Below are 15,255 nucleotides of genomic sequence, written 5' to 3'. Positions count from 1 at the left end.
GGAGGTCAGGGGGTGCCAAATCAGTGTGGGACTGTACAGTAGCTACCCAGAAGTTAAAAAGTGGTTTTAATCCTGCCAGCCTTTTCTGGATAATGCAGTCAGAACACCCAAAAGAAACTGATCTAAAAATCACATTTTCAGATGATTTGCAGTGCAAGGCAATTGCCCATCAGAAGTTTGCACTTTGTGGCAATTGCTGTACAAACTTTACCCAGGGAGTTTCTGGAGGAGTTTCCCAGTGTGTCTTTGGGGTACACCACCACCCACCCCCTGCTAAATATGATGCCCTGAACTCAAAAGTTACAGCCCATTAGTTTACCCAAGATTGTAGTCAGTTTTGTAGGTATGCTTTTAGCAAGATGTTTAAAAAAGTGTAAAGATCATAAAATCTTGAGTGATGAGGAAAATTTATCTTTTGGGTTTATACCAGTAACTAGCATGTTGCACAAATTAGCATATTTGGGCTTACAGTTTCTGCTTAATGTGTAGATCTTTGTAAAATTTGGCTGACTAAACGGTGCCATTCCATTTCTAAAAACATACTCAATTGAATGCAAATGCCAGAGGTTTGGTGAACTTTTACATTAGACAAATTCTCTCAAAGCACAATATTTGCTTTTTACACTATTATGATTTAAGAATCTCAATGCAGTAACATACTTTGCCCTGGCAATGCAGTTTGATCCAAGATGAGGCTTTTGTTTTGCAGCAAGTTACTTCCTAACTCTGATGACTAAAATAAGCTCTCAGTAGAGAATACAAATTGCACCTGTTAATTGTGCAAACCAATCACCCAAACTGCATGTTATCAGTAAAAATATATCCTTAGATATCCAGAGCCTGGAGTATTAAGTGTTTGAAGATAGCCAGAGAAATAACTAACATTAAGTATTAGATACAAAGATACAATTTAACCAGTCATATTTCATCAAGAGTTACCATACCTCAAGTTCTAGGAGCACCTTCCACCAACATTCCCATTTTTCAACATTAACAAGCAATTCTTGATGCTTTTGGTAATAAAGGGTAATCTTTACCAGCTCTTCATCATGTACTTTCAGTAATTCTTCTGTGAAGTTTTCTGCACATGAATTACATTCAACATTAGCAATGTAAGAGTGTTAACCTCCTCTGAAGCCTTATACTTACTAACATTCCTAGCTTCCAGCCCTTTACTAATGTTGCCCTTCAGAAAGCATAAAAATGCATACACTGATTTCTGATCATTAAGCCCTTGGTTTTTCAGTCCCTTATTGGAAACCAAAATCAGTACCTGCCCCAGCAGCAAGTGTAGCTCTTAAAATCAAAATAGATTTGTGCCCTGCTGCTGCAGATTGTCCTATTGCGCTGTACTGCCATCCACAGAAGAAATGTAGCTGGGTTCAAAACTAAAAAATAGCTGAGCAGGGCAGTATCAAGAGCACTAAGAAATTAAGAAATCACTGAATATTTGCACAAGAGCATGGATGTCTATATCTCTTTACAGCCTCTGCCCTTCTCACATCTTATATTGATGGAGAATTGGTTAACTTATCAGGAAGCAGAGTTATGAATAAATGGGGCATTCAAATTGGCATACTGTAACTAGCAGAGTGCCACAAGGATCAGTGCTTGGGCTCCAGCCATTTACAATTACATGTAAAAATGTTCCCAATTATAATGCATCCAAGTCTGCTGATTTGAAGCTAGGTGGGAACATAAGCTGTGAGGAGTACAGAAACAGTGATATAGACAGGTTAAAGGAGTAGGAAACAAGGTGGCAGATGGAGTACATAATGGAATTAATTGATTTTAAAATTTCCCAGCTGCTGTGGTGAGATTTGAACTCAGATTCTTGGTCCTGACTGCTGGACTATTAATCTAGTCAATTAACCACTGCTACTTCATCCACGAGTGTCAGATAGGAGAGCAGCTAGTACCTTAAAAACTAAATCAAGAGCAAGAGAGTCTTATCCTCTCTCTCTCTTCCTTCCGGCACATCCCCTCTCCTCCCTCCCACAAGTGAATCAGCACCTGGGTTAGTTTTAGATAAACAGCTAAGAGTAAACTAACATTCTGAGCATAACCAAAAAAGTGAGAGCCCTGCATTGAGCCACTGTTCACACCAGCTACTCATGACCTTTAAATTGGTCATCTGTGCCTTTTGGGGGACAGCTTTATGGTTGGGATTCACCCTCACCAGAGCTAGATTGAAACTGCCCAAACTAAAATTTCACACTAGATATTTAGAATTGACAGCAAGGAAGCATTCTGATCTGGATGTGTACTCTAGTAACAAGAGGGCAAAAAAATGTTAGAAGATTTTATATAAAATATACACTAAAAGGGTGACAAATTTTTGAAAATTTCTGAAAATAGGATAAGTTAATCTCCATCGTGATTAAATTGGAAGTACAATGCAACCGCAAGTTAAACTGTGGGCAATGAACAATTGGATGAACACTATACCATCTAACAGAAAAGCAAATTCTCTTTGTTTCTGGCTGTAGAAACATTTATCCCAGTAAGTGTTCAGTTCTTGTCGGATGCGAGTGATGATTTGTTTGATATTCTTGGTCTGCATTTGTTGAAGTTGCTCAAGCTCCTGTTGCAACTAAAGAAAAGTTAGTGATGCATTATAAACCAACACCAGAGATGCCCAACTCAAAAGTTACAGTACATTAAAGTCCATTTGGGAATCATCTTTCAGCTAAGAAGCACCCTAAATACTTGCAGATCCAAGACAGCAACATTCTAATAAAAACTTGTAATGTATTCCTTTACCATTTACCTTGATTCAGTCTGGTCAATTCAATCTATGAGAGTTGCAGCTGCTGAGAAACCGAAGATGGCCCTGACTTTATCCTCAATTAATTTGATGCGTAATTAAGGTGATGTTTAGAGTTATTTGAAAATATTGATTATGGTAATTACAAGTATCTGTATTTTTTATTGATTGTCATTATGTCTGCTGTTGCAACACTTATGCCCAGGTGAAAATTAACCAATTGCATCAGTGTACTATGAAGGATTCGATACTAACCACCGTATTGACTTGATATATGGAACCTGTTGCACACATGTTCTGCTGCTCTAAAGGAATTTGTAAAGTATTCCACAGATAACTGATCTGTTTTCTCAGAGACTCTTGTGTAGCCATCAATTCTTGCTTTTTCACTTCTAACTGCAATTTTAAAAAATTACAAAATGTGAATATAGTGAACATTTTAGTCACAATCTAAGTGTCATATACAAATGTAGCATGTGAATATTCAAAATCCAGGAAAGTGTTGAAGAGCTAACCTGGTGACGAAGCACCTCCAGTGATTTAATATTTTCATCAGAGAGGAAAAAGAGATTCTCCTCCTCAAGGACTGCATCCTTTTCAAATGTGGTATCAGGGACATGATCAATATCTGCCATGAGCTTCGTGATATCTTTCCGGAGTCCAAGGAATGTAGCTAAACGACGCTCCTGTTGATAGTAAGACATCAGAAATGACTTGTGTACAGTTACCAAAACGACTTCAGGTGTAAAAGTCACAACTGTAAATCCTTGCCAATTTAAAACATGTGACTATGATGGACATTTATAATCATTGCCTCCACTCATGGGAAAATATGAGGCAGAAGTCTCCAAGATCACTATACAGATATTAACTTTAGTGCAGAAAAGAGAAAGCTTGCAAGGGCATCAAGGACAACACTGAAGATCCTTTACAAAGGCTGAGAAAGAGAGGGTGGCTAAGAGTAATGTAGATCCCTTAACAGCATAGATGATATTTCAATTTGAAATTGGGTAAGCCTTCCATTTCCTAATAGTTAATTTGTATATCTTCAAAGTAGAGGATGAAGTACCAGAGATGCAAGGAAAACAAGAACAGGAACAAACTAGATTCAAATAAGTGACAGAAACAAATTAAACTAAAAATAAACAAGTTTCCAGAAATACCTTTTTAATAGACTGGGATGGAAGTAGAAGAAATTGTTAATGCATTGTCATGATCTAAAATTCTTAGATCTGGAATTATCCCCTTGGCTTGGAAAACTGCCAACATCACTACCATTCAAGGCCAGGAAAGATAAGGACATTTTGGACTAATAGTCCAACAATAGTAATGGGGGTGTTACTAGAATTTCTTACGGGGACAGTGCCTGATCAGCGCAGTGCTGATTCTGAAGAGTACTAACATGGGTTTGTAAATGGCACATCAGCCCTAATATACCCAAATGAATTTCAGTGGTAACCTACTGTGGTAGATAAAGGGCTGTCTACACAGTTAGTGCTGAAAAGTTCCAGAACTTATCAGCAAGGCTCCATACAAGAAACAATTAAATATCTGAGCAGATAGAATTGAAGGCAATCTAATGGTTTGATTCGGAGGCATGGGAGAAGTAGGGGCAATGGTTATGTACTCAAATGGACAGACAGCTATTGGTGTCCTCCAAGAAACTTTACTGGGCCTCAGCTTTGAATTAACACTCAAATGAATGAAGGCAGAGAGCCCCTTTGTATCAAAATTTGCTGATGGCACTAGTTCAATGACGCTAGGAATAATTGGGATGGGAGCAAAAAGATCGAGTTTTGAACTTTGCATGCATATAACCTCAATCTTGATTTGTTTAAAACCCTTATTCTTTTGTTTGCCGCATACCCCACCACCATTATTTATGATACCTTATGGGTTAATTTTTCTTTCCCCCTCGACTTACCTCCAGCCACAAAACTAGTTATTCTGCAGAAAGGAGTCTTGTCCCAATCTTATGCACAGAATGGACCCCTAATGCACTGAGGCACATCATCTTTAGAGCTTCCTTTTCATCTATTTTTCCATGTGGTGCATAATACCAGCAATAATTCTAATATTCCAATATATTAGAAAACAGAATCAAGGGTAATCACCGTAATCACTGGGACTTAGAGCCTCATGTTAAATTAATTTCTAGTTCATAGATTTCCTCAATCACAACAACCAGAATTCACCCCCTCGCCCTATTCAACACCTGTGGTAATAGAGCTTCTAAGACCTCCAACATTATGAAGATAGTCCAAAAATCAATGCATTAGTGTCAATGCACCCCTTCTCTTACCATTAATAAAATTCTTACTGATTTGGCACAACTTGGAAGTTGAACTCTTGGGAATTTATATTATACATCGTGCATAATGGAAATGTACTTCAAATCTATTTCCATAGGATAAATAAGTATTTTAAAAATCCATACTCATTTTCCATAGACCAAGATGATAGCTTCGAGAGAAAAGTACTGTACTAGGCTTTTGGCCATTTGTCAGAAAATGACCATTTGAATATACAGTTTTGCAGAAATTCAGAAGCCAAGTTTAATGGGAAAGTATAAACCTCTCAACATCTCCTATTGCTAAATTTAGTTACTGATACACAGATCAAAATCACCTAGATTTAGCAAGTGAGCTGAACCCATGGGATAGATAGCTTCAGAATCTCTGGGCTTTGGTGGTGGGAAGGAAGTATAAAAATCTGCAATGTTTGATTACCATCTAGGAACCTTTGAAGTGAAAAATTAGACCAATTACATTTGTTTTTCTTTCATTCTCACCAATAAATTGCCAACTGTTTAAGGTTCAATTACAGAAGAAACTACTGTATACAAGTCTAATTTGAAAGCAAACTATTGCTGGAAATACAGGACTGGCAGCATCTTGTGGAGAGAGAAATCGAATTGAGTCATCTTTCGGGTTAATAAACTTTCAGTTGAACTGGGAAAAGCTGGAGATGACAGTTTTTTTTAATAAACAAACAGAGGCAGGAAGGAGGTTGTGGGGTGTAGGAGGTGGAGAACAAAAGGCAAGGTCTGTATACGACAGGAGAGAAACAGGCAGGGCAGTGCAAAGCTAGTGGGTGAGACAAGTTAAGAAACAAAAAGATGGTCCAGAGGTGTAAGCGGGGGAAAAAAATAACCAAGAATGGCACCCAAAAGCAAAAAAAAAAGCACAAGTTATCTGATGTTGAAATGTTGAGTTCAGGAGCTGAGGTGTGCTTAAAGTTGAGGCACTGTTCTGAGCTTAATTGGGACCTTGCAGGAAGTAGAGGAGAGTGGGGCAGAGAATAAAACTTATAGGCAACTAGAAGCTTGAGGTCATACTCATGGACAGAACAGGGGTGTCCCAGAAAAGCAGTCACCCAATCTGAACTGAGGATTCTCCCTTGCCCATTTACTACATTTCTAGACCCATGCAGTGTTTCTTTTTCATTCTTTCATCTTGCATAGTTATCCATCATTTGTGTCAGTTGAGTCAGTTGAAAGCACTTCTCTGAATCATGAGGTAGCATGTTCAAGTCCCAATCGAGACTAGAGTACAAAATATATGCTAACATTGCCAGTGCAGTATTGAGGGAGTTCTGCACTGTAATTGTCTTTCTGATGAGACTTAAGCAGAGCCTTCCCTCATGAAAGATTCCATGGCATTATTTCAAGTAAGAGCTAGAGAATTATTCCTGGTGTCCTGGTCAATATTTACTTGAAATCAACATAAAAATTCTGGTCCTTGTGGGAGCTTACTGTACATAAATTGTCCAATACATTTCTCACACTTCAATAATTAGGCTTTAAAAACACTTATTGGCTGCAAAGAACTTTGGGATATCACGAGGTCATAAAAGACACTCTAGAAATGCAGGTCTTATTTAATCTCTCCTGCCTTCTGCTGGATCACTTTTATTCTCTACGCCTCACTCCTGCTTCTGTTCTTGCTCAAAACCTGGTTAGAGTTCAGATGGAAGGTCAATCTGAAATTAAACTCTTGTGAAAGATGCTTCAAGACCCAAATGTTCTCTGTTTATATTTCAGATTTCCAGCATCATGTTTTTGTTCTAAATACCTTTTGGATTGGATGGGCAAAAGTAGCCAAGATGAGAAATTCAGAATATTCTAAGAAACTATCCTGATAAGAGTACGTTCTGGTGCCAACCAGAGAAGTTATACTAGATCCAGTATCGTGCAACAAGATAGGATTAGTGACCTTGGTACCAGTGATCATAACAAGAATGAAATTTACATTCAGCTTGATGGAAAGAGTGGGTCCAAGACTGGTATTTTAAACTTAAAGGGCAATTATGAGGACATGAAATTAGAGCTAAAGTGAACTGGCAATTAGGTTAAGGGATTGGTCAACAGAGAAGCAGAGGCAGACATTTAAAGCAATATTTCAGGATAGGTACGTTCCAACAATGGAGGACCTACCATCCCTCAAAAAGTTAAAGATGGTATCAAACTTAAGAAAAAACATAATTGCACAAAGATGGTGGCAGATCAGAAGATTGACCAGAATATAAAAACAGCAAAGAATGGTTAAAAAATAAGGAGAAAAATATTAGAGTACAAGAGAAAGCTAGCTAGAAATATAAAGACAAATAGTAAGAGTGATCATTGGTCCCATGGAAAGTGAGTATGGGGAATTATTAATGGAACATAAGGAGATGTCAGATGAATTGAACAGTATTTTATCAGTCTTCACTAGAGAAGATACAGCTATTTCTGGGATGTTACTTGTAAAAATCAGGAAGTGGGAGGAACTCAAAGTTAGTCACCAGGGAAGTGGTACTGAGCAAATTGTTGGAGCTGTGGACTGTGGAGTTGCAGGCTGACAAGTCCCCTGGTCCTGATGGACTTCACTCTAAGGTCTTAAAAGAAATGGCAAGTGAGATAGTTGATGAATTGGTTTTAATTTTCCAAAATTCCCTAGATTCGGGAACGGTTTCATTAGGTTGGAAAATAACAATGTAACTCCTTTAGTTGAAAAGGGAAATCAACAAAACCGGAAACTCCAGGCCGGTTAGCTTAATGTCATAGGGAAAATGTTAGAAGCTATTAAAGATGTTATAGCAGGACACTTGTAAAAATTCAAGTTAATCAGGCAGTCATTGTGGTTTTGAGGGAAGTCACGTTTAATCAATTTTAGAGTTCTTTGAAAGCAGTGCTCTGGATAAAGGGGAAACCAATAGATGTACTGTACTCAGATTTCTGGAAGGTATTTGATAAAGTGACATCAAAGGTTACTGCAGAAAATAAAAACTCATGGTGTAGGGGGCGATATACTGGCATGGATAGAGGATTGGCTAGCTAACAGCAAGCAGTAGGCAAAAATAGGTCATTTGCTGGTTGGCAAAATGTATCAAATGGTGTGCCACAGGGATCAGTGCTGGGGCCTCAACTTTTTACAATTTATATAAATGAGTTGGATGAAGGGTGTAGTTGCTAAATTTGCTGATGACAAAGATAGGTAGGAAAGTAAGTTGTGAAGAGGAGATAAGGAGGCTGTAGACAGACAAGACAAAGCTGGCAAATGGCGAATAATGTGGGAGGATGTGAAATTGTCCATTTTGGCAGGGAGAATAATAAGAGCATGTTATCTAAATGGCAAAAGATTGCAGAGTTCAGATGCAGAGGGATCTGGGTGTCCTAGTGCATGAATCACAAAAGGCTAGTATGCAGGTACAGAAAATAATTCGGAAAGCTAATCGAATATTGTTCACTGAGGAGGGTCAGATAAAGTAGTGAAATTATACTGGTCATATAGGGCATTGGTGAGACCATATCAGGGGTATTGTGTACAGTACTGGTCTCCTTATTTATAGGGTGTAAATGCATTGGAAGTAGTTCAGGGAAGGTTTACTAGACTAATACCTGGAATGAGCAGGTTGTCTTAGGTTGAACTGGTTAGGCTTGTATCCACTAGAGTTTAGAAGAGTAAGAGATGACTTGATTGAAACAAGATGCTGAGGGCTCTTAACAGAGTGGATGTGGAAAGGATGCTTCCTGTTGTGGGGAGAATCTGGAACCGAGGTCGGGGGGTGGGGCGGGGAAGAGATCAGAGTTTAAAAATACAGGGTCACCCGCTTAAGACAGAATGGAGGAAAAACTTTTCCCTCCCTCAAGAGGGAGGAGGAATGTCTTTGGAATACTTCCTCAAAAAAAAGGCACTGGAAGCAGAGTCTTTTGATTATTTTTAAAGGCAGGAGGTAGATAGCTTCATGATACACAAGGGAATGAAAAGGTTATGGGGGTAGGTAGGAATGTGGTTGAGGTTACAATCAGATCAGCCATGATCTTATCAAATGGCAGAGCAGGCTTGAGGGGCTGAGTGGCCTGCTCCTGATCCTAATTCATATGTTTGTATGTACCTTTTCTTCAGCTGCACTGAGCAGATGACTTTTAAGCTCCTCTAATTCTTGTAGAGATGGAACTTTGCCAGTAGGAATGTAGTATGGTGTCTTGCAGAGGTCAGTACACAAAGCTTGATCTTCTTTCAAAAGCATTTCACATTCTGCCATGCGATCATGTTTCTCTTCAAGCAAGGCCTCCACTTTATTTCTGAGCTCCTTTTCCAATTGAAGTGGAGTAGAACTATCAGCCTGTGAATTAATGAACATGTAATTTAGCTCAAGAAGCAACTAGCCATTTTTGCCACTGATCTACTTCTAAAATATTAATATTTGGGGTTTTGAACCAGGAAGAGCCTTTCTGGCTAGGACATTTCCAAGTAATCTAGAATGTTAGGAACAGGCCACCTGCTCCACCTTGTCTTCTATAAGAAGATCTTCAAGTAGAAGGCAAAAGATTTAGCCATTGTAACTCTAGCCTATTCAAACTTTCAGATCATATCCAAGCCAGCCAAGTGTGTTCATGTTAACAGACTTTTCAGAACATGCCAATGTCATGTTGAATATTCTGGGCTTCCCCAGTGGGAAGGCTGGCCACCTTAAGGTCAAGACATTGCTATCACTACAAGTCCAATTCTCTTCAAGATAGGATAATTTTCTTGGTACCTTTCTCAGATTGACCGAAAAGCCGAGAGGAAACCAAGGAATGTCAGTGGCCATTTTTGTTAGTTGTTTAGAATATATTAATTTAGCTAAACCCTGTGAACATGAGCCAATGCCATCGAGATGTGGCAGACACCAGTATCCATCCTAAGCACTGAAACAGGGAAAAAATGATACAGAAGAAGTGAGAAATATTCAAAATGACAACTTTGACTCACATTTGAACTAATTCTATGAAAAATAAGTGAATGCAATGTCTGCAAACTGCGTAATGTTCAACATTAGGAACAGCACAAAGTTGGGTTAGTGCCAACCAAAACCAAAATCTGGGGCAACAGGTTCATCAACAACCATCAACAATCTCAGCAAAGGATCCACTTCATTTGATGGAAGTCTGACGCTCCGGAACCCTTAAGCATGTAAGAATATATGCATCATACAATTTGAATAATGGTTTTTGGATGAAGGCTGAAACAAATCTTTCATTAATGTTCCTTTCAATAATTTAAAAATTGTTCATCCGAATTCTAAAACAAGGTCGTTTAATCAGGTTACACAACTTTCCAAAAATGTATTACCTTATAAGGATCTAGAAGCAGCTCACAACATAAGGTCTGTAGTTTCCCCTTCCAATTCTTAATGGCCTCCTCCAATTGTTTTTTCATAAGCTCCTCTTCATGAATCATTTGATCTAGAAGCTCCTATCATAAAAATATTTTAAAAGCATCAAGTTTCCAAACTAAAAAAAATGATTGAGCCATTAGAAACTGAAGTGGCAAACACATAATTAAAAAGCTTTAAGATTAATAAAGTATGACAAGTTTTGTCCATCCAAGACAAAGCAGCCCTCTGATTGGCACCCCAACCACTATCTTAATATTCACTCCCTCCATTACCACTGTGCCAGTGTGTACCCTATAAAAAGGTGCATTGCAGCAATGTCAAGTATTCTTCAACAGTACTTTCCAAACACGCAACCTCTACCACGAAGGTGAAGGGCAGCAGATGCATGAGAACACTACCATCTGGAAGTTCCCCTCCAAATCATTCACCACTCTGACTTGGAATTTGCAGTTCCTTTACTGTCACTGGGCCAAAATCCTGGTACTCCCTAACAGTACTGAGAGTATACCTATGCCACATGCACCACAGTGGTTCAAGGCATAGGCTCACTACCACCTTTCTATGAAAAATGAAGGATTGTAATGCAGGTTAAGTGAGGGGCATCACATCCTGTGAAAGAAAACTACATGCTGGAACATACGACCGGAAACTTTAACCTACTTTTAAAAGCTGCATTAGAACTGATGAACAGTTCAGCTTGCCAATTTACCTTGCTCCAGCAGCTTCCCACACTGCATGGCATACCTGAACAAGATGTGGAAACCTGTGATGCTGGTCTGAAATAGCATGCCAGCTTGTGTTGCTGCTTTTTAGTACAACATGCCAGTACCTATACTTTAGCAATGAAAGATCATCAAGAATTTATATAGCACTTTTAGTGAAATAAAAAGTGTCCCAAAACACTTCACAGGAACATTATAAAACAAGGTATAACTGAGCCACAGTTAGGATCTGGATGAGGCCCGATGACAAAAAAATGCTTTAAGGAGTGTGTTTTAAAGGAGGAATGTGAGGCAGAGAGATGTAAGGAGGGACTTCCAAAGTTTAGGGCCCAGGCAACTGAAGGTAGGACCAAAGAAGATTGTTTTCCACTTGGTTGTATCCTTTGTCCAGAGTGAACAGCTATTTCAGTCAACAGTAGCAGGCATTTGATGATTTATTTATTTATAAATTCATTCATGGGATGTGGGGCTTCACTGGCTAGGCCAGCATTTATTGCCTACCCCTAGTTGCCCTTGAGAAGGAGGTTTGAGCTGCCTCCTTGAACCGCTGCAGACCATGTGGTGTAGGTACACCCACAGTGCTGTTAGGGAGTTCCAAAATTTTGACCCAGTGACGGTGAAGGAATGGTGATATATTTCCAAGTCAGAATGGTGAGTGACTTGGAGGGGAACTTCCAGATGGTGGTGTTCCCAAGTGTCTGCTGCCCTTGTCCTTCTGGAAGGTAGTGGTCATGGGTTTGGAAGGTGCTGTCTCAGCAGCCTTGGTGAATCCCTGCAGTGCATCTTGTAGATGGTACACACTGCTGCTACTGTGCAGTGGTGGAGGGTGTGACATTATCTATCAGGCATGATTCAGTGAGGATGACTGTCAGGCTCAAAAACAAAATGCTGGAAAAACTCAGGTCTGATGTTTCGAGTCTGTATGACTGAGCTAAAAGGGAAGTAGAAACATGGTGAAATATAATATACTGTTTTAAGGGGGGTGGTGGAGGGGGAGATGTGGAACAGGTGAAGCTGGATAGAAGGTCAGCGATAGGTGGAGGCAAGGGAGAGATTGCAAAAGATGTCAAACGGATGTTAATGGTAGTGGGGTTGGCTGAAGGAGCTGCTAATGGTGACATTAAGAGTAGAAAGCAGGATGTGATAATGGCCAGACCAGGGTAAGCACTCTGGAAAGAACAACAAACAAGTGACAGGTGGCCCTAGTGGTGGAAAAAAATCAAATTGGTTTATGCCCAGCTTTCAGCCTATGAATAAAAATGGAAATAAATTTAAATAAAAAGTGGAAAATAAAAACTAAAAATGAATATTGAAAAAAAGGGGCAAGGATGGGGAAGAGAGTTCATGGTCTGAAGTTGTTGAACTCAAATGTTAAGTCTGAAAGGCTGTAAAGTGCCTAGTCGGAAGAAGAGATGCTGTTCATCCAGTTTGCGTTGAGCATCACTGGAACATTCCAGCAGGCCAAGAGTGGACATGTGGGCTTGAGAGCAGGATGGTGTTGAAATGGCAAGCGACAAGGTGGTCTGGGTCATGCTTGCGGACAGACTGAAGGTGTTCTGCAAAGCGGTCACCCAGTCTGCATTTGGTCTCTCCAATGTAGAGGAGACCGCATTGGGAGCAGTGAATGCAGTAGCCAAAATTGAGGGTTGTGCAAGTGAAGCGCTGCTTCACTTGAAAGGAGTGTTTGGGCCATTGGATGGTCACGAAGATTGGGGGGGGGGGGGGGGGCGGAAAGAGAGTAAAGGAGCAGGTGTTGCACCTTCTGCGATTGCATGGGAAGGTGCTGTGGAGGGGGGTTGGGGGTGATGGAGGAGTGGACCAGGGTGTCCCAGGGGGAACGGTCCCTACAGAATGCCAACAAGGAGGGTGAAGGGAAGATGTGTTTGATGGTGGCATCATGCTGGAGTTGGCAGAAAATGATCATTTGAATGCGGAGGCTGGTGGGGTGAAAAGTGAAGACAAGGAGGACCCTATCATGGTTCTGGAAGGGAGAGGAAGGCAGAGGTGCAGGAGATGGGTCGAACATAGTTGAGGGCCCTGAAAACCATCGTGGGTGGGAAACCTCAGTTAAGGAAGAAGGAAGACATGTCAGAAGCACTGTTTTGGAAAGTGGCACCATCGGAACAGTTGCGACAAAGGCGAAGGAACTGAGAGAATGGGATGGAGTCCTTACCGGAAGGAGGGTGTGAGGAGCTGTAGTTGAGGTAGCTGTGGGAGTCGGTGGGCTTGTAATGAACATTGGTGGACAAGTCTATCACCAGAAATTGAGACAGAAGTCAAGGAAGGGGAGGGAAGGAAATTGTCAGAGATGGACCATGTGAATGTGATGGGAGGGGTGGAAATTGGAAGCAAAATTGGTGAATTTTTCCAGGTCCAGGCATGAAGCAGCACTGAAACTGTCATCGATGTATCAAAGTAAAGGGTCATGGGAAGGGGCCTGAGTAGGACTAGAACAAGGAATCTTCCAAATACCCCATTTAAATTTATTTTGATTCATTGCTTTATCCCCAGCTTTTAGCCTATTTGATTTTTTCCACCACTGTCCCCTCCCCCCAACCCACCCCAACTAGGGTCATCCATCACTTGCTCATGTTGTTCTTTCCAGAGTGCTTACCCTGGTCCAGCCATTATCACATTCTACTTTCTATTCTTAATGTCACCATTAGAACTTCCTTCAGCCAGCCCCACCGCCATTAACACCCCTTTGACCTTCTGTTTATGACATCTTTTGCAATCTCTTTGCCTCCACCTATTGCTGGCCTTCTATCCAGCTTCACTTGTTCCATTCCCCTTAAAACATTATATATTTCACCACATTTCTACTTTTCTTTAGCTCAGTCATATGGACTCGAAATGTTAACTGTGTTTCTCTCTCCACAGATGCTGTCAGACCTGAGTTTTTCCAGCATTTTTTGCTTCAGATTTCCAGCATCCACAGTATTTTGCCGTTGACTGTCAGGTTGTTGCTTGACTAGCCTGTGTGACAGCTCTCAATTTTGGCACTAGCCCCCAGATGCAAGGAAGACTTTGCAGCGTTGCGATTGCCATTGTCATTTCCAGTGCCTAGTTCGATGCCAGGTGGTCCATCTGGTTTAATTCCTTTTTGTGACTTTGTAATGATTTGTTACAACTGAGTGACTTGCTGGGCCATTTCAGAGGACATTAATAGGCTAAGAGTCAACCACATTGCTGTGGGTCTAGATCACACATAAGCCAGACGAGGTAAGGATGGCAGATTTCCTTCCCTAAAGAACATTTGTGAACCAAATGGGTTTTTACAACAATGGTTTCATGGTCAGACTTGTATTGAATACAAATTCCACTATCTGCCATGGAAGGATTCAAGACCATGTCTCCAGAGCATTATGCTGGGTCTCTGGGCTACTGGTCCAGTGACAATACCACTGTGCCATTGCTTCCCCCCATGAATGTTACCAGATTAAATTTATTTGAACACAGATTTTGATTCAAAGCCTTGCACTATCTGCAATGAATGGATGTTATCTAGATAACTAAACATGACCCAAATCTTTTGAAATCTGGAAATTGGATTCAAGTAGGGAGATGTGTCAGGAACCAGAGGATGGTCTGACATGTGTACATGCTGAAATTGCCAGGGAAGTTTAAACTTCCAATGGCCAATTGTGCTGTCTGGGACCCTCCACCAATGTCTTGGACACTTGAACTCAGTGACAGAGACTTGGGCCACATGTGCAGGACTTGCCTGATTTCAGAAAATGTTACACCGGTTATTCCTAGATCTAACTCAGTGATTAACCAGTATAACTGAACTAAGCACCACAACCTCTCCCACTCAGATTCAAGACCTTAAAAAAAAACATTTTAAAACAGCAGCTACTGTTAAGAAAGGGGCATGTCCTGTCTTCATCTACCTTTTCTTGTGCTCAATGGTCTTCTGAAGATGTCTGCACTGACCCATTGATGCTTCAGCTAGGACACTGGCAGTCCTGACTGAAAAATTACAAGGGTCAAGTCACAGAAATCTTGGCAGTGTCAATGTGCACAGCATCAACACTGACTAAGATCTGGGCCATTATTTTGAATCAAAAGATTAACTTAGAAGCATAATTTATTAGAGAGGTTAAAAATTAAAAAAGTAAATGG

The 15,255-nt window shown here is 40.4% G+C and overlaps 1 protein-coding gene across 3 annotated transcripts in view; it reads right to left on the bottom strand.

Annotated features, from left to right (window-relative positions):
- The window catches only part of LOC121285951 (protein regulator of cytokinesis 1-like), a 36,819-nt gene that overhangs the window by 12,417 nt on the left and 9,147 nt on the right, over positions 1-15,255 (bottom strand). Inside the window, exons 1-7 of one of the 3 annotated variants that reach the window (XM_041203043.1) lie at positions 10,747-10,790; positions 10,363-10,485; positions 9,143-9,373; positions 3,283-3,453; positions 3,023-3,163; positions 2,449-2,593; positions 945-1,081 (exon numbers count right to left, since the gene is read on the bottom strand). In XM_041203043.1, the coding sequence (XP_041058977.1) occupies positions 945-1,081; positions 2,449-2,593; positions 3,023-3,163; positions 3,283-3,453; positions 9,143-9,373; positions 10,363-10,470 (933 nt within the window). In that variant the 5' untranslated portion in view covers positions 10,471-10,485; positions 10,747-10,790. Of the gene's footprint in view, positions 1-944; positions 1,082-2,448; positions 2,594-3,022; positions 3,164-3,282; positions 3,454-9,142; positions 9,374-10,362; positions 10,486-10,746; positions 10,791-15,255 lie in introns of those variants that run through there. The other 2 variants (XM_041203092.1, XM_041202967.1) reach the window with 2 other exon arrangements.

This window comes from Carcharodon carcharias, chromosome 1, assembly GCF_017639515.1.
Source record: "Carcharodon carcharias isolate sCarCar2 chromosome 1, sCarCar2.pri, whole genome shotgun sequence".
NCBI classification, from domain to species: domain Eukaryota; kingdom Metazoa; phylum Chordata; class Chondrichthyes; order Lamniformes; family Lamnidae; genus Carcharodon; species Carcharodon carcharias.
Note: the sequence above shows the minus strand (reverse complement) of the source record. Positions and strands in the feature narration are given on the sequence as shown.